At 41.0% G+C, this 23,028-nt stretch overlaps 1 protein-coding gene across 4 annotated transcripts in view; it reads right to left on the reverse strand.

Moving 5' to 3' along the window:
- REV1 (REV1 DNA directed polymerase) overlaps positions 1 to 23,028 on the reverse strand; it is an 83,120-nt gene that overhangs the window by 31,883 nt on the left and 28,209 nt on the right. For all 4 annotated transcript variants that reach the window (XM_024999307.2, XM_024999308.2, XM_024999306.2 and 1 more), the window contains exons 4-8: positions 17,189 to 17,357; positions 9,827 to 9,979; positions 6,418 to 7,130; positions 4,250 to 4,357; positions 2,719 to 2,835 (exon numbers count right to left, since the gene is read on the reverse strand). In XM_024999307.2, coding sequence (XP_024855075.1) covers positions 2,719 to 2,835; positions 4,250 to 4,357; positions 6,418 to 7,130; positions 9,827 to 9,979; positions 17,189 to 17,357 — 1,260 coding nt within the window. The remainder of the gene's footprint in view (positions 1 to 2,718; positions 2,836 to 4,249; positions 4,358 to 6,417; positions 7,131 to 9,826; positions 9,980 to 17,188; positions 17,358 to 23,028) is intronic.

Genomic DNA, 23,028 nt, shown 5'->3' on the forward strand with positions numbered 1-23,028 from the left:
GGACTTCTATCGAAGGGCTAGTTAACCCACCTAAGGGAGAAGTGGCGCTGCTGGTGAGAACGCTGTCCGTGGTCCCTGCTCCCAGCGGCCTGCCTGGGGAGCCTTGCAAAGTTCTCTGCTCTGGGTGGACTGACCCGGTCCACAGTGCGGCAGGGCACAATGCCTCCACGAGCGGAGTGAGCTGCTTCGTGGGAGGTTCGGGGGAAATGCAGGGACACACCGTCCTCCCTGGACGGCAAAGGAGAAGACTGCTCATCAAACCCTGACAAACCAGATGGGCACATGGAGTATGTGCAGGGACGGCTGGAGAAATCAGAGGAGAGGACCCACATCTGTGAAAAAGAAATTGCTGAGAATAAATCTATGCTAATACAATTTAAAACTTTGGTCGCTCTTAGAATGAACACTGAAGTTGCTGAAGGGATAGGGAACACCTGCATTCTGGAATCTGGGAAGGGAGAATTTCCAAATTCGAGATGGTCAATGAGAAGGCTCACTGCTGAGTATGGCTCAGGAGCAGCTGCAAAGAAGCCCGGGGTGGAGACCCTGGGCACGCTGGTCTGATCAGACCGAGTCCCTGAACATGACAAGTAAGAAACTGAGGTCCTATAAAAGGCTAATGATGCTCTTGGCTCTAATACCTTTGCCTAGATGTGTAAGACAAAACATTAGAACTGAATTTTTTCTTAAAGTTACAGTACAGAAGGCAAAGATCCTAATTCCTAAATTGATCCTCAACGTTTTAAAATTTGGTGTCATTATCTAATTATAGGGCCCAGGGAAAGAAAGATCAAAGAGTAGCAAAGAGAGAGGAACAAAAGCACCGGAAGAACAAGTTCCAGGTGTGAGCTTAACCGCACCCAATCTGTAACAAAGGACAGCTACTCACAGTACATGCAGCAGGTACTGTTACGACACTAACAGGTCCAAAGTGTAGGACACACATGGAAGTGAATGATGTCCAGTCAGAGAGAGTATAAAAGGTAAAGTATCGCATTCTCTTTTTCCAGTGACAGGAAAATCCAGTTTTGACAGTTTTCAATGGCAAGTGCAACATCAATACTTCTTCTAATATTTACTTTCTGGTTTACCACTCATACTTAAAGAGGCAGAGAGAATGTGAGCTATACGAGCTTATGAAAATCCAGCAGCTACACCAAGGAAGACAATTAAGTTATTACCAAGGTCAGAATTCTGCTTACAAACTGCTTATGGTCAGATCACTGGAGACAGGAGGAAAGACCCGAGAGGACCAGCTCCCCACTCTGAGGAAGGCTGCTTGCCAAGACCAAACCTCCGGACGCACACTGCCTAACAGGGGCAGACACAAGGCTCCGCCCACGGGAGCAGCTCTGAGCGTCGGGCGCCAAGAGACACTATGAGCAGCGTGCACAGGCGTCTTCCCTCTTTAAAGCTCATTCAGAATTTCTTGAGTGCCCAGTGTGACAAGTGCTGTGCATTCTCTTAACCTACCTGTTTACCAGAATGTTAGACTGCATCTTTAATACCACACAGAAAAGACAAAAAGGAAAACCAACCTACCACAAAACCAAGCTACCAATACTTCAACAACCCATCTTGTCAAATACCACAATACAATTAACTCTCAACAAGTTCAGAATACCAACCTCAAATTCTACTCACTTCACATGAAACACTGGAATCTCAAAACTCTCTTATTTAATGACCAGGAAAAGTTTCAGGAAGTCTGGAGAATACAAGTACAAGTGAAGCATCAAAACATAGCTGTAATTATCCTCCTTTGTATCCATGGCATGATGACCACAACCAGCAAGAAAAATGTAATCCCAAGAAGGTCCTCCGAGACATCTACCGGCGTTCCTTTCATCTTAATTTCATTGAGGTCATTTCTAAAATAAGCCCCAATTTTTTAACTGGAAACTAAGAACCTGAAATAACTGGGATGAAATTTAACTGCAAGCCTTCCAGATTGCTACATATCTCTTTTCTGATTAACACTTTTCTAAAAAATTAATCAAAAAAAATTGTATCCACAGACATCCATGGGAAAACTGACCAATGTCAAATAATTACTCAGTAATTACTAAGCAAGTATTTCTCAGGGAAAACTGTGGGGTGGGGGAGGGAGGAGGAGGGGAGAGACATGAAAATCTTAACAGTAATATGATTAGTGTAATTTATTTAATTTTTGCTTATTAACAGCCAAAATTGAGAAGCCAAAGAGGCAAGAAAAAAGTTTTCGTATGAAACAGGTACAACAAAGACGCGGGGATGCTTGCTGGCATCCACTTCCTCACTCCAGCACACTAAGGCCTTAACTGCTCTTCAGTCCACCGATGCCTACACGTCCTCAGAAAACAAACTTCAGCGTCCCTGCCGGAATCAGCCCAAAACAACAGGTAATTAACTTTCAAGTCTAGAGGTTCCTACAAAATGATGTCCATGATCTTCCTCCCCAAACTAAATCTATACAAAGCAAGCTAATCATGCCTTTTAAACTTTCTTCACTCTCTTGCCCAGGAAAGTATCATTATCCAATTCAACAAAGCCTAACTATAAACCACTCATTCGTATTATGTTCAGATTCTGCTTTAATATGTGACTGACACCCTTAAAACCTTTGAATGAAAAAGCTAATTGTTTCAACTCTGCTTTTATTTCTGCAACAACAGAACCAAAGCAAAATGCAGAAGTCTTCGACAGGTGCACTAGGACTTCAGAGCTTGTTATCTGTACCTGCTTTGCCTCTCAGGATCTTATTCTGATAATACTGCCACTCCAACTGGGGGTTAGCGCCAGGACGCAGAGGGGCCCTGCCAGTGCCCCTGTTACTTGTAACAGCCACTGGTTTTCCTATAAGAAGAGTATGGTTAGTTTTAAATCTAAGCAAAGGGACGTTAACAACACTAAAAAACATGTAACGGAAAATTTTTCAAAAGACATTAAAAAATATGACATTTTTCTTTAGCTTTATTCAGGCATTAGTCCCTAACGGAGCCAGGAGCTTTAAAGATTATCAACTGCTATGCAAAAGTCATCTGTCTCTGCACCCCCCAAAGTAAACTATTCATGACAATTTTGATGCATTTATTCAACTTAAAAGCAACACTATCATAGCTTCTCATTGTCTCTCTGGTTTCTTAAAGTAGAAAACAGGCAACAGAGAACCTCAATTCAGAGTGGCAGGGTGAGGAGAGAAAGACAAACTGTCTAGGCTTTTTATAATTCTGGTATCAAAAAAGTATGGTAACATCTAAGCTAATCTTTATTTTTACAGCAAGAAAAAAAACTAATCAAATATATATGCGGAGGAATCACAACCTGACCTACTACAGAATCAAAGGTGAGTATATATAGTCATGAAATTTTTGGTTTAGTTACAAAATCTTTCACACACTATTTCTTTGTATGCGTATGTGTCAGAAGATAGCTCTAACTCTGTAAACCAACACATGGATAATTCATGTTTTTTTGTGTGTATGTGTGTGTATAAAAATATATTTCACTAAATGCATTAGTGAGGACAAAGAAAAAAATGCATCAAAAAGCCAGTCATGGGCTAAAATCAACTCTTTACAATCTAAACACCCCTATCAGAGCTGAAGCAGCAACTACTTGTGATAAAAATAAAGCCCTATTATTATCCCCAGCAGCTTCTGTGCTTCCCTTACAGGAAAAATACTCACTCTCAGAAGAAAAGGCTATTAGTTATCTCTTTCAGATCTAAACTTCTGAAAAATCCAGAATAAATATTTTCAAAAGTACTGACAGGTCACAAATACCTAAAATTTCCATTAAAACAAAGATTGCATGGAGGACAACACATTTTAACAACGTTCAATAATACAAAAGTATTCTACAACCAAAACCTTAGAATGCCCCCAACAGATGGTTCATTCAAGAGAAAGTATAGTGATCCAAGTTGCAAAGACATATGCTACCATAAAATTTCCTTTTATTGGCAAAAAATAATAACTATAGATAAAAACATAGAAAACGCCCAAAGCAGGTCCTTAATCTTAGATGATAGATCCTTCAAATGAAGAGTATTCTTCCCTAAAGGCCTGATCTCTACAGGGAGGAAAAATCTTTTTTCTAATTTCCCTCAATCTTTCTTAATTATGGAGTCCAGAAAAACTGGAAGCAGTAACTGATTTTGCCAAGGAAAATCAGAATGAATATTTCTTAAAGAGTATTTTGTGATCCCTTAGAATATATATTTGTAACAACATATCAATTTTCTTAATACATAAACAAGAATACAGACCTTTGAGATCTGGTCTATTTCGTATACCCACTGATACAAAGAAGCAATCCATATCAACATGCATTATACAGCTCTGATGTCTGGGTGAACTCAATACTGACATATTTCCTAGAAGGAAAAAAAGAACGTTCAAACCCCAAACTAATCAATACTTTAAAAAAAAATCAGGTCTAGTTAACTTTAGAAATTATATTCTTAAATGCTTACAAGCAGAATGAAGTTTTTAAAAAAATACAGATTCTATAGTAGATTATTTATATCACCTCAAGAGAAATCAAAGTTCAGTTTCTTTGGCTCTAAAAATAATGCAGAGATACAAATTTAGTTTCCAAACATCATGTTTCCTAGTCTACATTCTAACAAATCTCTCAATCTGTCTAAATGCTTATCTCAAAGTCATTTCTGTGTGCTGAATGGTATGTAAAAATGTACACGGTGTGTTCATATATTTAGTCCCGGGGAGCTAAGCACTCTAGAGGACCACTACTCCACGTGGTCACAGCCTTCCTCGCTAGGACGGCCACACACACCGCTACTGTTACCAGTGCTGGGCGGTAGGTGTCAGGCAGTGCTGGAAGAGCTTTACATGGATTCATTTAAATCCTCACAACAACACTATGAAAGAGGGAATAAGCTTATTATCCCCATTTTGCAGAAGAATAACTTCAGTCACACAGCCAGTAGGAGGCCGAGCTGGTCCCAGGCCGTCTGATTTCAGAGCCCACAGGCCACCACCCTTGTAAAAAGCGATGATCTCACAAAGGAATTTTCCTCTGATAGATTTAAGAACAATAGTACTGAGGTTAGTCTTCGTAACAGGCTTCTAAAAACTTACAGTTACTACCCAAAAGGTTGAGACAACTCTATTCACCAGACTGGGACTCTGAGCACCTTTCCCTTGTTCCCACTAAGGGCACAGCGCTGGGCCCTGCTCCTACCACCTCCTGGACCATCACTCGCCAGCCAACGGGAGACAGACGCAGAGAGTGAACTCGCACCCTGCTTCCTGAGAATGGCGCAGCTAGGCGACGCGCGGCTGCCTGACTCCAAAGCCAGGGGCTTCCCTGCTGCTCTGTTACCTCAAGAAATAACTTATAGATCTTAATTATAATCCTGCTGTGTAAAACTATTATATAAACATAATGTAAACAACTCAAAATAATGGTTTTAAAGATTCAAGTCATATGGAAGGCATATACGAAATGCCCACTGAATGCTTTCATACAATATAAAAATCTCTCATCTTGGAAAATTCGCACTCATGGAAATGATTCATAATTACTCTTTGAAGCTTTCTAAATTAAATGACCTTTAGGTAACAAGACCAAGGCATGATATAAGGAAAATCTAATACCTATAACCATTATTTTGAACTATTTTATAAATAACAAAAAGCATTTGGAAAAGCTAAACACAGCAAACCATAACAAGAAACCCACATGTAGAGGCTCTACCAGTCTGGGAGACATGCGCTCCTCTGTGCACCTGTCTCCACAGCTATAAACTGAAGGGCAAGAGCAGCTCATCTTCAGGGAGGAACCATGTGAGCCAGAAAAAGCAACGAAAGCCTCAAACTAGACACCAGTTTATATTGACAGGCACAGAAATACAGCCTGTTACTGTTGGGTTTGTTTTGACGACAAGAGAAATATTGAAATACAAAATACAATTAGCCAATCTACTTATGTGAAAATACTTAACCTCACTAAAAGTGAACCACTATAATTACAACAGCTATTATGTCAAAGTTACTTAATGACTGAAAAATTATTATGACGCAAGCTTTTAAAAATTAACAGTTACTCTTACCAAACCATTTTTACAGGAGATTAAACACTGAATATAAACTATACTATATTTTACAGTTCAAAACTTCAACAACTGATAAAGTCTACAGGAAGAAGGAATGCTCAGAACCCCAACCCTGGGCCTATTCAAATTACTTAAAAGATTTTTAGTTAGCCACACTCAAAACTAATTTTGTAAAAAATACTTTAGTAAGAAAGCTTTTTATCATCTGTTATACTTACTGTTACTTACATAACCCGACACTCCTCAAGACTTCCACGTTACAAGAGCTTAGTACTGACCAGAACCCCAGTGACAGATTAAGAACAAAATGGTAAGCATGACTGTTCTTAAGAAAACGATTGTAGTTGAGTATCTACCTGTGTCAGTTACAACAAGTGCGGACCTGCCTGCTTTCATTTTTTTTAACTTTTCCCTTCCTGGAAAGACACCACTACTCTGTTTCTGCAGCGCATTGACAAACTCAGTCAGTTCCCACTTCCACGCGGATATGTGGTGCAGTCTCGACCGGGAGTAGAAGTCCGAGATGAAGTTGAAGTCCGAGGGTCTGGGCGGCCCCGAGGGCCGCCCCCTGCTTGGGGAAGGTACTGAAGAAGTGCTCTTTGTGCTTGAAGGCCCCTGAACGGTGGAGTGGTGAGCACCGTTGACTCGAGGGTTACTGTGCAAAGGTGGCGAGGAGAAGGGCTTAGTTCTGTGTGGATCCCGCAGAGCGTCCGCGCTGCAGGCGCTCTGCTGGGCCGGCTGCACGGTGCAGTCTCTGAAGGCGCCGCGGCTCCTCTCGGCCCCCGCGGCCTCCTCCTGGGCAGGCTCTGGGGACAGCCTGCTGGCGACACCACTGCCCGGGGGCGCCAAGCAGTCCAAGCTTTTTAAGGCACCGTGAGAGCTGTGGGCGTGCCCATTACAAAGGGCACGGCCACCTCTGGGATGCGGAATTCCGTTCTGTTTCCTTCCTGGGAAGACAGGCTCCAGCCCCACAAAATCAAAGTCATTATCTGCAGCTTCTTCGTTCCAGTTGTTCACTCCATTGACTCTGACTTCACTTTCCGTCTCAATTTTCTTAATTATGTGATTTCTAAAGCAGGAAAAGAAAAAAGTTTTGTTTAAATGAATAGCGTCGGACTTGCAAGCTGAAACAATTTTCCATGTAAACTCTCTTACTGATATACACTTTAATACCCCTGCCCGAATCTGAAAGACTAAACCACGACTGGAATTACTGCTCTTCCAACAGAAGATAATTCTTTTCTAAACTGAGGAGCAAGGTACTAGGAAAATTCTAGCACATTAACAGCCTTTTAGGTTTTGTTTCCTTTTTAAAACTTCAGACACTCCCAAAGAAGAAATAGAATGGGATCTTCTTAGATTGAAGAAAAAAACCAAAAAACAATTTTCAGTTATTTTCCCATTAAAAATCGTCATCTATTGGTATAAGTTTTAAACACCCAGTCTGAGTCACGGTGCCTGGCATACATTAGTAGTCAAGCATTTGCTCAATTAATACAATATGAATAATTCCTGTAAAAAGGGGTAAGAAACCTCATGTGAATTCTAACTGCTATGTTTATTTTCAGTTTTTTATGTAAGGTACTGTTCAACACATTAAATTCAATACTGCCGCCCTCCTGAGGCTGGTTACTTTCCCTCAGGAAACAACCAACAGACTGTATTCATTAATCCATTAAAAGGGTCAACTGATGTAGATAAAAAGTAAAAAAAAGAAAAAGTCAATGTGTAAGGTTAATTCAATGAAATTTATATCCAGAAAAATGAGGATGTTTGCCCTACTGACAGGGAATTAGTGTTTCCTTCCTAAGAAATGCATTATGTACATGCCAGGATGGTAGGTCCAAGGCAGTCTGGACCCAGTGTCCTGATGACAGGTTTATCAGTGTAAGAACTATGACAAACGCTACACTACACTCCATTGCTCCTCCAATGATTCCCCGTAATGCTGTGTAATTAAAAATTCATTTGTATTCAAAAGAATCATCTAAGTAACAAAAACAGGAGTCTGAACTACAAAGCCGTAATTCACTCTCCTTAGGAAGGTCCACAGCGTTTGCCCAGTTTCAGTTCAGGCTCCAGATGAGGGCACGCACAGCACCAAGGCACAGGTTAGACTGCCACCCCGTCAACAGGTTTAATCTCGAGTTCCTCCTCCTAATACCAACTGGGTCTATTATTAATGACAGTCTGACTACACAGGAAAACCACACATGACCTGGATCCAAACATCACCTCCCATTTCTGGGTTGGCTCTGGCTGATCAGCTTGTGGAATCTGACCGCCAACTCTGAGCAGGTCAAAGCCTCACCAGTGAGCACACCACAGAGAGAAACAGAAAACCAACCAGAAACGATTAAGAGACGAAGGAAAGAAAACCTAACACGATCTAAGACAGAGAAAGTCTGGCCCTTGAGACAAAGAGCAAGGGAGCAAAAAGCGGCATGAAGGAGCTTCAAGAAAGTTTATAAAATGCACTGAACATGCCAGAAAATAAAGATCAAGAAAGAAACAAAAGTGCAATCAGAAAAGCCTTAGATCTAGTTTTCTGTGTTATAAATACTAAGACTTTAAATGAATACTGGCAACACATGCAATAGAAATGCACACACCGGCAATAGAACACTGCTCACGGCCCTCCTTCTGCACTGCGGTGTTCCAGCCTAGGCAACTGGACATCTAAAGAGGCTGGACTGGAAACACACCACAGGCGGGTAATATATTCACTAGGCAACAACATAAATGGAGCAATAATTACAATCTAATAGGCAAATTCTTCCTCAAATCGACACAGAGAAGAATTTCAAAACACACACACATAGATATTTTCCTTTATTAGTGGAGTAAGAAAAAAAAAGATGAAGCTGTGCATTCAGAAAGTTTTCTGATATTGCCTGTACACACTGATGGTACTAAAAAAACAAAATTAGAAGTTTTAGGTAACATGAAAAACAACTTACGTAAGTGAATACAAGTTAAAGAACAAACGCCAACAAAGCTACCGAAGGTAGTGACACCGGATCCCCCAGTGCAATTAAGACTCCCGGTCTTTTGGAAAAAACATATCCAACTCCCCAAGCAAGCAATTTAATAAATAAGGAGAAGGCTCATGACAATGAGTCACGATGATAAACCACCTGATACACAAGTTAACGCAACACACCAATTAACTGTGGAGCCGATTTACCTCGGGCTACTGCAATTAAAGCTTAAGTCAAAATATTTTTAAAAACCAGACACATGGAATAAGGCCTAGATTCATCTCTAATTCTATAACCTTGAGGGTCATCAACTAAATTTTCACCAACATAAAGTATTTATGTTTTCATATCGTTACTGACTTAGAATTTTTCAAAAATAACCTGGAAATGTTAACATTCTCATTGCCCATCTTTCTGTGCAACAGCGACAACAAATGTACAGGAGGCGCAGTTCAGCCTTTGAGAAGGTGATGCTCTGCAGCAAAGCACTTGCGCCAAAAATTATCGCTGCCATGAAAATCCATGAGGAAGTTTAATTCTAGTAACTTAACAGCCATTGGCTTAACATGGAAATCTAACGTGAGTGGAAAAGTTTTGTTTACATTTTATTTACAAAACTGTCGTGATAAAAATAATTTTTAGGTAAGACACCCACCCCTACAGTTCACCAGGATTAACACAGATGAATAACCAGGTTTGACGTGTGTTTCTATCTTGAGTACAGCAGGGGCCATGCACACTGCTAAACCCCAGCTCCGCCGTCGCCCCGACCAGACACACTTACACCCTGTCGTTGAGCTGCTTGGTGATGCTGCTGGGCCCGGGGAGCGGGTCCTCAGGTTTGCACACAGGATTAAAGTTGAGGCTCTTCTGCACAGAGGACGGCTTGCTGTACAGCTGATAGGGAATGCAGGACAGGAGTCGCCCAGCTTTGATGCTAAAACGAAAAAGTCAGAGCAATTTAAGAGTTTAATACCTGGGGTACACGAGCTTCACAGAAAATCAATGTTCTCAATAACAGGAGTATTCCACCACCAACATGTCGTTGCCCTTTCTAGTTTATTCCTTCCTCCTTTGTTTTAGTGGTCCTAATGCAATATAATTTTAGTTAAACATGAAGAGACGTGTCTGAAATTTTAAAAACTAGTGGCCAATGATCTCACATTGAGGAGGGGAAAACTAGAGAATAGGATGAGAAAAGTTTAATCACAGAGCTGGACTAGTCAATATTTTAATAATCATGACTTTAATATTAACCACACTCTTTCCCCAAAATCGCTACAGATGGTAATTGCAGCCATGAATTAAAAGAGACCTGCTCCTTGGAAGAAAAGTTTTGACAAACCTAGACTGCATATTAAAAAGCAGAGACATTACTTCACCGACAAAGGTTCATATAGTAAAAGCTATGGTTTTTCCAGTAGTCAGTATGGATGTGAGAGATGAACCATAAAGAAGGCTGAATGCCGATGAACTGATGCTTTTGAGCTGTGGTGTTGCAGAAGACTCTTGAGAGTCCCTTGGACTGCAAGATCAACCCAGTCAAACCTAAAGGAAATCCTAAAGGAAATCAATCCTGAATATTCATTAGAAAGACTGATGTTGAAGCTCCAATACTTTGGCCACCTGATGGGAAGAGCTGACTCATTAGAAAAGACAGCCGACTCATTAGAAAAGACCCTGATACCAGCTGGGAAAGAGTGAAGGCAGAAGAAGGGGACAACAGAGATCATGAGATGGCTGGGTGGAATCACCGACTCAATGGACATGAGTTTGAGCAAACTCCAGGAGATGGTGAAGGGCAGGGAAGCCTGACATGATGTGGTCCATGGGGTCGCAAGGAGTCAGACACGACGGAGCGACTGAAAACAACAACTACAACAACAATCTTTCTCCAGTTCACACACAATCATCGAGGTTTTCTCAACCTATCTTGCATGTCAAGTTTCCCCAGAATAACGGGACTGGATGAGGATCCCCAATTTCTAAGATTCACATCAGGTCTATTACATGTGAAAGCCTGTAATGTGAAGCACAAAATAACCTCAACTTTAAGAGAAGTAAGTAATTTATACTATTTTGTATGTATAAATGTGATAAAGACAAGGCCACTAGAAGACAGGGACTAAGAGAAGTTATCATATACATCTATGTGTCCTCTTCCAAACATTCACTAGCTACATATCAAACATCACTGGGATAAATCCGGGGGCATGAGTAGTCTAATACTAGACAGTCCTGGCCCATTAACAGACACTCCCAAACACCTATTATAACTAAGAGCTAAAACTGAGTTCATTAAACTAAAATTTGCTTTCTAATAAACTGAGTTACATACGGTTACTGTGTCTTTAAATGTATCATTTTCAATTCAAAATCGAAACATTTGAAAGCATGTGTGGCTTTAAACCTAAACTATATATAAAGAAAGCCACCCTTCAATTAATTAGGAAAAAATGAATAAAGAGTAAAATACTTTTCTTATTATCTGACAAATTCAAAAGTTTTGACGTTTTGCCCAAAGGGCATGCCACAAAACTTGAAAAAAGTGTAAGAAATTACTGAACTGGCTTAAACAAACAAACCAATTCAAAATATGAGTCAACAACTTTGAATACTGAAAAACACATGATGATATCCTAAAAATGGAAATATATCATGTTGCAAACTAAGTTCTTTTTGTAATTATATCAGTATATAATTCCCCCTAAAACACCTTCAGCTTTAGGTAGCATTACTAAACATGCTAAAGCACTAAATCACGACAGTGGAGAACGTTACTACTGACAGCACACTTCAACCCTCATTTACCTAAAGAAACTACCATCAGGCTAAAGTCATTTTTTATCAAGACAACAGAGCGGAGACTGAAACGGTGCCCGATGTCCCAGGGGCACACCAGAAGGAAGACCCAAGTGCAGCAAAGCCAGGACAGGCCCCGCCGTCATGCTGGCTTCTCCCAGACTCCTGGCAGAGTGCTGGCTGACCGGGCTCTGGAGGGGCTCTCTGTGGTCAACACTGATCGCACATGACCCCTGTGAAGACTGAGGTCACCTGGCGGAACCTGAGGCTCTCAGCCCATGGAGACTGATAAGAGCGCCAATTTTAATACTGCAGGTTTCACCAGACGTCCTCAGAGATGCCCAGCAAAAGCAACTAAAGCCCAGCGCATCATCATCTTGTTAGACAAGGAATTTTTTACATTTCAAACCCAAACCACTACACATACATTGTACATTCCTAACTGTCATGACATCCGTCTGTCCAGCTACAGACATGGCAAAAGCATTCTCTGAAGGTATGTTTTTAAAAGATCTTCTTCTAAGAAATCTCTCAGGGATTAACTTGTAACATTGTCTAATTTCACTGCTTATCCTAAGCACAAAGGAACTGTTTATGTTCTACTATTTTTAAGAAAAAAAAAAGCTGAATACCAAATACCAAAATCCAAATTTCAAGATCAAAAGGAGTTTCACTTTACCAAAAGATATTACTACATGATTTCTTTAAACAGTGGACTTCCTTCATACACTGAAAATAGACTCTGGTATATATGAAAGATATGTGTGTATATATATATATAATATATATATATTTATTCACTGTATCAGACACATATTCACGGATGTGAAATATTTACTTACTTTGGGGACTCTTAACTCTTGGTTTGTCCTCTAGCCCCAGTAAACTTATCTCTAGAGTAGAACTTTGCTTCTAACACTCCTCTAAATCATTTCCTATGCTGACACATATAACCAGAATCTGGAAAATTTTGTAGAAATCAAGATATGAAAGTCACTACGATGATTTCCATTCCAAACTCTGTAGTATCACTGTAGCAATACTATCTTCTTCAGATGATGCAATTCTGCTCATCAAATGCCATATGGCTCCAGTCAACGTCCCAGTCATTCTCTATGAGAAAACCCCTAATGCCGTGTATTCACCTGCCCATCCAATTCAGGTATGTTTTCTTCCTCATTCAAAAGTGAATTTAAGACAAGAAAGGAGTGAATTATGGGCTAAGGAAAAAACGAACTGTTTTTGCCTTATATTCTACCACTAAACAAAAATTCTTCATTCATTCAACATTAAAATTGCCTTTGTCCCCACCTTTCTGATCACCTAAGCTTTCCAACCACTCGCAAAGATTGTACAAGCTCAGAAAAGGAAATAACAGGTAAGAACACATATATATATAACTTGTTGTCCTTTATCCTACAGGGCCCAAACTGCTTTTTATTTTTCACTACAAATACTGAGAGTTAAACTATTCACAGTCATTCTTTAGCTCCTGAAAACCAAGAATATATTTTCTTATAAATATTATCTACAACATGGGGTGAGGGGAGGACTGAAATGTGTGTACTGAGTAGTTGGCCAAGTAAAAATAATTTGAGAAGAATTCTGTAGTGTTGTGAGAGAAAAAAGTAAATACTCAAGATAAATTTTTTTTAAACACAAATCTAGACCAGAAACAAGAATCATGCATATTTTCTATTAAGAATTGAGGCAAAACACAAAAACATAAGGGGAAAATCATGAGATAAAATTGTAGTCAACTTATAAGTCAACTTATATTTGATCTGAATAAGACTCTAATAATTACGTGGAGTGTAATTAGAAACAGTTTTACTCCATATGAAGTGTGAGGCGTCACGGCACTGCAGCTACGTGACAGACACGAGCATGCGCAGCTCAGGAAGGAAGGGCGCACTGACTGGGAGAAGACCCTGTGGGCTGGCGTGAACGGGAACCTCTCTCCTTGCAGCCCAGCCCGGGAGAACCAGGCTCTCTTGCCATGGGAGACGGAACGCAAAACGGACGACAAGAACAGAACAGACTTGGAGCACCACGGCACCACGGTTTCTACTGTGCTCTGCCCTGATGAGCCAGAGGGGCAGCCAGAGCGGCTTCCGTAACTACTTCACATTTCAAATTTCCACATCAAATTGTCTGCAGAAAGGGATTAACAAAAATGTGAAAATCACAAACTCATACTATACCATATACAACCGTAAGATTCACAAGACAAAGCCTTCAGTTACAGAACTCAGAACTTAAACTAATGCACACAGGCTTCTCATTACAGGACTCCCCTGCCTCTTGGAAGTCGTGACCTCGTAATCATGCCTGTATTAACTCGGGTTTAATGGCACCTACAGAGGCACCAGGGAATTTGAATCAAAGCAATCTGCACACTTAGAAGTGTTAGTCACTTTTCAAACTGCTCAAACCCAAAATAGGAAAACCAATTATAGAAGAGAATACCATATATCATCCTTTAAACAGCTAATATAATGTTCAAATATTTAAGTATAATAAAGTCTCATTAAAGCCCTGCAGTGGAGAAGAGATGAACAAGACTGGGATTAGAGCATGGAAGCAAATGGCTCTGATTTACCCTGGAGAAGCCCATGCTTATGACATCACAGACACCAGGCATTATGTCATATATTAGAGCACAGAGCTGACTAATCCATTTCTAGAGAGATGAATGAGGCAGTTCTCCTGTAACAACTTAAATGGCAAAGAGCAGACCCAATGATGAGTCAGAAATCTGGATTCTGAATTCTGTCACTCGGGCAAATCAGTTAACCTTATCAGTCCTGCCTTCTCATCTAGTACATAGAGCAGATACATCACATAATCATGATTCCAAAGTCACTTCAGTTATTTAAAAACAGATCATTAGGTCTGAAGGTGTATTTTATAACTTGGAACTGCCTCAGCTGCGTTTATTATTGAATTACCCCTCTAGTTGCATTCAGCAAAAAAGAGCCAGTATAAAGAAAGAGCTGTCATGAAGACCACCATTTTCTAAACATGTTAGCTTGCACCCAGCCAGGGCCCTCCTCACCTCCCTTTCCTACCATCCACGATCTCCCCTATTCTCCCCAAAGCCAAACTAACATCCTCAGATCAAAATTCCAGCCCCAGCCAATGAAACGACTGTGTAAGTGTCCACACACAGAGGAACTCTGAAATGATACTAACCTCTCATACGAAAACTTCACAACTCCTTTTTAAGAAGACATACCACTAAAAGCCATGTGGATAAATCCTATATAATGAACAGTGACTGGGTCCTTGGAACACAGCACAGCATGTTCCAGGGATGAGTCTTCAACTTAATACACCAAGACTTAAATTTAAAAAACCCTAGTCTATATGAATAACTTGGCTTTCTGGAAGCCAAATGCACTTTTCCCCTAAATGTACCTTTGACCTTCTGGAATTGATTTTTCTAATACTCGGTCATGTTTATAGAATACAAATAAAATATCACAGCAGCAGCAGCTTCTTCCATATCACGTCTCTATAACATGGGAAGCACTGTGCCAGGTAGTCTGCATGAGTTATTTCTAGTTTTCACATAACCATAACAGGTAGACAGTGATCTTCTTTTACAAATGAGGAGACAAGGTTCAGAATGGCTGCACCCCTGCTCCTGTTACAATCCAAGACGACAAGGACCCCGAACATGAACTCAGGTCTGTTTCCAGAGCCCAGGGACAGCCTTTCCACAATGCACTGACTCTCGCAAATTCATGCTGATATCTGTAATACAGAAGACCTGAACAAGTCTAAATCTACCAAATAAATTAAGGTGTCAGAATTAATGAAATTTAGGGTAAGAAAAAAAGCTTTGGCAATTGACCTAAATAATTTCTAAGTTTGTGTCATTAACACTCCACTATACAATCTGACCATTCTCTCACATACTGATTACAATCCATTCATGCATAAAATTATGATTTTAATACTTTCACTTTTAACTTTCAATCACTCATATAAATTATATGTGAATCACTTAAGTTCTAGCTCATCCTCAAATTTCAGATGATGTATTTTATGTTAGAAAGTTACTAAGAATGGTCACCACTGATTTACAACATACCAATTCCAAACCAACAGCCAAGAAACCAGAACAACTGAAAAACAGGTACTAATAATACTGCAAACTGCTCTCCTCTCCAAGAACTTCAGGTCCACACTATCCTCATCTTTTTCCCCTTCTGTTCAGTTCAGTCGCTTAGTCGTGTCCGACTCTTTGTGACCCCATGAATCGCAGCACGCCAGGCCTCCCTGTCCATCACCAACTCCCAGAGTTCACTGAGACTCACGTCCATCAAGTCGGTGATGCCATCCAGGCATCTCATCCTCTGTCGTCCCCTTCTCCTCCTGCCCTCAATCCCTCCCAGCATCAGAGTCTTTTCCAATGAGTCAACTCTTCGCATGAGGTGGCCAAAGTACTGGAGTTTCAGCTTTAGCATCATTCCTTCCAAAGAAATACCAAGGTTGATCTCCTTCAGAATGGACTGGTTGGATCTCCTTGCAGTCCAGGGGACTCTCAAGAGTCTTCTCCAACACCACAGTTCAAAAGCATCAATTCTTCAGTGCTCAGCCTTCTTCACAGTCCAACTCTCACATCCATACATGACCACAGGAAAAACCATAGCCTTGAGAGATATGATATAAACTTACTCAGTTCAGTCGCTCAGTCGTCTCCAACTTACTCACATATTGTTCATTATCTGTTTCCCCCAGTAGAATGGAAGCTCCCAGAAGCAGGGGAGGTGCTCTGCTTTGCTCAATGGTGTATTTCCCAAGTACAAAGAGCACTGTCTACTGATAACAGGTGCACAGACATTTGCTGAATGAGTAACACGCTTGGTCAAGCCCTTCCATCACTGCCTCCTGCTCTTACCTGAGTCATCTCCCCTAAGTCCTGGGAGCTGAGGATGCAGGAACACTAACATCAGACCATAGGCACCTGAACTACTATGCAAGGCTGAGGAGTACAGCTGTCGTTCAGTTGCTAAGTCGTGTCCGACTCTTTTGCGACCCCATAGACTGTAGCCCGTCAGGCTCCTCTGTCCATGGGGTTCCCCAGGAAAGAATACTAAAGTGGGTTGCCATTTTTTCTCCAGGAAATCGACCTGACCCAGGGATAGAACCTGTGTCTCCTGCACTGGCAGGCGGGTTCTTTACCACTGAGCCACCCAAGGAGCAGAGCAGTGTTGTTTAAGACACTGATTCTTCTTCACCCTTAAGTTAAAAGGTACTGCAGGTTAGGTAAGGGTTTATAATACAAATAAGCATTCCAATTTCTAAAAATGCTTTAATTAAAAATTAAACTTACCTTTCCACAATCCATTCTGGTCGAATTACTTTTTCTCCCTTTAACTCTTTGATTTTGGCATTAGGAAGATTTGTGGCAATGATGTGTGTTGTTTTGGATCTGGAATAATACACGTGATACTGGCCTCCATGCAACATCATTAGCTTTCTCAATTCCTCGGCAGATGGATCTGTAAAATTAATAATAAAACACGCTGAAAGTTTTACATATAAGAAAGTACAAGTAGAGCGCTAGCTGAACAATCCCGTCAGCTGGATGATTTAAAGAACACGTCACTGGCTCACCTTCTCCTTGGCTGTGCTGTCAGTAAACGAGGCTGGGAGGAAAATCGCAAAGAGAGAGAGCTGTTCGGCCTTGCTCAGCACGGCCCCTTGGCGGCTCAGGGATAAAGAACCCATCTACTGCCTACGCAGTAGACTTGGGATCGATCCCTGGTCTGGGAAGAGCCTATATGCCATGGAGCAACTAGGCCCGTGCGCCACACCTACTGGGTGTGCGCTCTGGAGCCCGGGAGCCGCAACCACCGAAGCCCACCACCCTGGACTCCACGCTCCACAGCAGGAGAAGCCACCACAATGAGAATCCCGGGCACCACAACCAGAGAGGAGCCCCCATGCCCTGCAACTAGAGAAAAGCCCATGCACCAACAAAGACCCAATGCAGCCAAAGTAAGTAAAATTATTTTTTTTAAACTCATCCACATTAAAAAAAAAAAAATCTTAGAAAAGCAAAAACAAAAACACCTACTGACAAGAGATGCCCAGAAGAGCAGACAGGCACCTCAGGTAATGAATCTGATGCTGGCAACACTGCAGTGCTAGAAACGGTAGGGATTTTTACCACAGTTTAAAAACACCTACTATGAGCAGACTTACCATAGGGCTTGTTAGACTTTACTCCTATGAAGCTATCTAAACTTTTATTTAAGAAAACAGAAAAAGGTTAAAATAATCTTACTTGGTTTCCTAATACGAACTTGCATCAAAACCAAAAAATAAACCAAAATAAAAAAAAAAGAATTGCCAACCAAGAAGCACCGTTTTATCCCCAATTCTGTTTCAAATTATTTTATTCTTAATAAAACTATAGAAAAATATCTTAAATATGAATCAATGTGGCTTATGCTTTCCCATAAAAATGTCTGACTCACTAAAGTTATGTTATGACTGGCATTACTAGTATCACATTAAACTAATTATTTTCAATAGCTCTTCTATTCCTTTTTATTTTTATCCTAAGAAAAGGAAAGGAAAGTGAAAGTCACTCAGTCATGTCCGACTCTTTGAGACCGCATGAGTCCGTGCAATTCTCCAGGCCAGAATACTGGAGTGGGTAGCCTTTCTCTTCTCCAGGGGATCTTTCCAATGCAGGGATTGAACCCAGGTCTCCTAGCTGAGCTGCAAGGAAACTCTGCATCACATCTCCCATAGCAACAGCTACTGGAGGTGATATCCACAGGAAGCTTGTGTATCTTCTCGGCTATTCAAGCAACAGATTGTCTTTAAGCACAAACAATACAAATCCAAGCATTTAAATGAGTGCTTTTATTAGAATTACTAATTCAGTGAGTTTGGGTCTTTAGAAGAAGAAACATGTTTCCTTAAGAGGAATTTTGGTAAGGGTTTTATCATGAACGACCTAACCTTACACCTAAAGTAACTAGAGAAAGAAGAACAAACAGAACTCAAAGTTAGTAAAAAGAAAGAAATCATAAAGACAAATAATACCAGAAATGAAAAAAGTTAAAATGAACACCATGGAAATACAAAGATTCTTGAAAGACTACTGTGAGCAGCTATATATGAATAAAATGGACAACTTAAAAGAAATGGACAAATTCTCAGACAGGAATAATCTCCCAAGACTGAACCAGGAAGAAACAGAAAACATGAACAGACCCAATTACTAGCACTGAAATGGAATCAGTAATTTAAAAACTCCCAATAAAGGCTTCTCTGGTGGTCCAGTGGTTAAGAATCCACCTTGCAATGCAGGGGACACTGGTTTGATCCTTGGATGAAAGTGAAAGAGGAGAGTGAAAAAGTTGGCTTAAAGCTCAACATTCAGAAAACAAAGATCATGGCATCTGGTCCCACCACTTCATGGGAAATAGATGGGGAAACAGTGGAAACAGTGGCAGACTTTATTTTTGGGGCTCCAAAATCACTGCAGATGGTGACTGCAGCCATGAAATTAAAAGATGCTTACTCCTTGGAAGGAAAGTTATGACCAACCTAGATAGCACATTCAAAAGCAGAAACATTACTTTGCCAACAAAGGTCTGTCTAGTTAAGGCTATGGTTCTTCCTGTGGTCATGTATGGATGTGAGAGTTGGACTGTGAAGAAGGCTGAGTGCTGAAGAATTGATGCTTTTGAACTGTGGTGTTGGAGAAGACTCTTGAGAGTCCCTTGGACTGCAAGGAGATCCAACCAGTCCATCCAAAAGGAGATCAGCCCTGGGATTTCTTTGGAAGGAACGATGCTAAAGCTGAAACTGCAGTACTTTTGGCCACCTCATGCGAAGAATTGACTCATTGGAAAAGACTCCGATGCTGGGAGGGATTGGGGGCAGGAGAAGGAGATGACAGAGGATGAGATGGCTGGATGGCATCACCAACTTGATGGATGTGAGTCTGAGTGAACTCCAGGAGTTGGTGATGGACAGGGAGGCCTGGTGTGCTGTGATTCATGGGGTCGCAAAGAGTTGGACACAACTGAGCAACTGAATTGAACTGAAGGAGACAGAAGACCTGTACTCAGAAAACTGTAAGATGCTGATGAAAGAAACTGAATATGACAGAAATGATGGGAAGACGCCCCATGCTCTCAGACTGCTGCTGCTGCGTTGCTTCAGTCATGTCCGACTCTGTGTGACCCCATAGACGGCAGCCCACCAGACTTCCCGTCCCTGGGATTCTCCAGGCAAGAACACTGGAGTGGGTTGCCATTTCCTTCTCCAATGCATGAAAGTGAAAAGTGAAAGTGAAGTCGCTCAGTCATGTCATGCTCTCAGACTAGAAGAATCAATATGAGAGGTGAGACTGGATGATAGTTAAGATCCCTTACAAAGCTATCATACAATTCTAGACACTAAAACCATTATCTCCAGCAAACAAAATCTGGAGACTAAAAGCAAAGCAGGTCATATTATGCCCAGTTTTACAGATAAAGGAACAAAAAGCAGAATAATGTAAATGATGGAAAAAATACATATAAATTAGCAAGACATCATAAAAGGTAGGTCAACAACTGACATATCCTGCTTATCGAATAAACTATAATGCTTAATACATGTAACAAGTACAAAACAGAAGAAGTTTAACATCACACAACAGAAAGTACTTAAAAGCAAGCAAGGTCTCTACTCATGGCAACAGAATGTGGTACAGGGCAAACAGCGCAAGAAGTGGGAAGTCCTGAGTGCCAGCCTGGCTGTGGGCGCTGGCGGGGTGAGCCCACACAGGCTTCCTGCCACCTGCGGCTCAGTGTGGAGGCCAAATGGGGTAAGCGGAGCCAGTGATCGCTAACATTCCTTTCAGACCTAAAGTGTAAGGAGCTTATTTTGCTTTTGGACAAATTCTCTATCACTGCCTCACATTCCATTACATCAAACACCACCAAGGAAAAGAAAAATCAGTATTACAAAGTCAATTCTACAACCAAAAAGAAAAACGTAATGACCTGGTTAAAATACACCATCTTTTATGATATGTTTTTTCCAGACTCCTGCTTCATTTAGTTTGTCCTCTATAAAGGAAGTTCTACATCTGACACTATTGCATGTAAATAGTATTTGTTAAGGGGATCAAAGATTCAAGGGGTCTTCACTTATATTATTCCCTCAATAAGCAATATTATCAACATTATCATTACTATACATGTATGCATTATATATTTAAGTGTGCTTATATGTATACCATCACACACCCTGGACTGCCAACATCAACTCCCAAACTGTCCACTAAAACATCAGCCAGTAGGGCTTCCCCAGCGGCTCAGTGGTTAAATCCACCTGCCAATGGAGGAGACATGGGTTGGACCCCTGGTCTGGAAGATTGCACATTCGGTGGAACAAGTGAGTCCGTGCACCACGACTACTGAGCCTGTGCTCTAAAGCCTGGGACCCACAACTACCAAACCCCATACACACTAGAGCCCACGCTCCACAGCAAGAGAAGTCACAGCAAGGAGAAGCCCTCGAAGAGCAGCGAGAGAGCAGCCCCCACTCTCCACAGCTAGGGAGAAGCCAGGCAGCAACAAAGACCCAGCAGTGCCGAAAAGTACATAAATAAAAGGATCTCTTAAAAACAAAAAAGAAACTAAATTAAACAAATTAAAAGAAAATACCAGCCAGAAGATCAAAGACAGATTTGAAAAGTGTAACCTATTATTTTCAACTCCAGCTTCACTATGAGGAAAGGCAGCGGTGGGCAGAAGCTATCATGATATATGAGCAATAGCTCAGAAAACCTCTTAACAAAGCAACTGGGCAATCGTGGAATTCACGACTTTTACTAGCAATAATTCTAAATATTTGATATAGAAATTTAAGATTAGTTGACAGTTTCCCTAAGCCATTTAACAAAATGTCTTAACAGCAATTTACACAATACTTGGCATATCCTGAAATAAGAGTATGTGTTCTCAATACACGATTCATGCATGCTAAGTTGCCAAGTCATGTCCAGCTCTTTGTGACCCCATGGACTGTAGCCAGCCAGCCAGGCTCCTCTGTCCATGGGATTCTCAGGCAAGAATACTGGAGCGGGATGCCACTTCATCCTCCAGGGGATCATCCCAACCAAGGGACTGAAGCTGTGTCTCCTGCATTGGCAGGTGGATTCTTTTACCACTGAGCCACCTGGGAAGCCCCAATACATAATTCCTGCACAAAATAACAAGGGAACATTTTTACACATAACCACAGTAGGAATTAAACTTGAAAATATTTCTTCTTTCCTATAGTCAGCAGACACTTTATATGTGTCCATTCTAGTAGCATCAACATATATATATATATATATATATATATATCAATTTGATTAAAACACACCACCTCTCTGCTGAATAAAATGAAACTGTCATTTCCTGTTTTATAATCATAAGCAGATAAAAAGAACTGAGGACAGAGAATTCAAATTAATGCAACACCTAGTCAGTCATGCACTTTCATACTCTATCTCACTCAAGCCTCACTACTGGTGATTCCAAAACTGGAATTCAACAATAGTCTTGGCATCACACGTCCTTCGAAAGATTATTAATGTCACTGCGATGTTATTCTTACCAAAACCACAAAAACAAGCATGTTCTGGATAATTTGGATAAGCATGACTTCTGTGCAGGTTTTATTTACGGAGGTACTGGGAATGCTTTAAACGTCACATGCTAATGAAAAGAACAGAAACCAACTTAAGGTACAAAAAATGCACTTTCATTAAATGAAGACCAAAAACATCAAGGTACACTATTTAAATGTTGATTATGTAGGGACAGTCAGAACAGACAAAATTAGTGGGGGAAAAGGGTCAATAAGAAACACATGTGGGGATTTCCCTGCTGGTGCAGTGGACAGGAATCCACCTGCCAATGCAAAGGACATGGTTCAATCCCTGGTCTGGGAAGACTGCACATGCCCGGAGCAGCTAAGCCTGAGCGCCACAACTGCTGGAGCCTGCGCGCTCTAGGGCCCTCGAGCTACAACTACGGAGCCCGCGGGCCGTAACTACCAAAGCCCACACGCCTAGAGCCTGCACTCCACAGCAAGAGAAGTCACTGCAATGAAAAGCCCGTGCACTGCAGCAAAGAGTAGACCCTGCTCGCCACTACTAGAGAAAGC

Source organism: Bos taurus, chromosome 11 (genome assembly GCF_002263795.3).
Source record: "Bos taurus isolate L1 Dominette 01449 registration number 42190680 breed Hereford chromosome 11, ARS-UCD2.0, whole genome shotgun sequence".
In the NCBI taxonomy this organism is placed as follows: Eukaryota; Metazoa; Chordata; class Mammalia; order Artiodactyla; family Bovidae; genus Bos; species Bos taurus.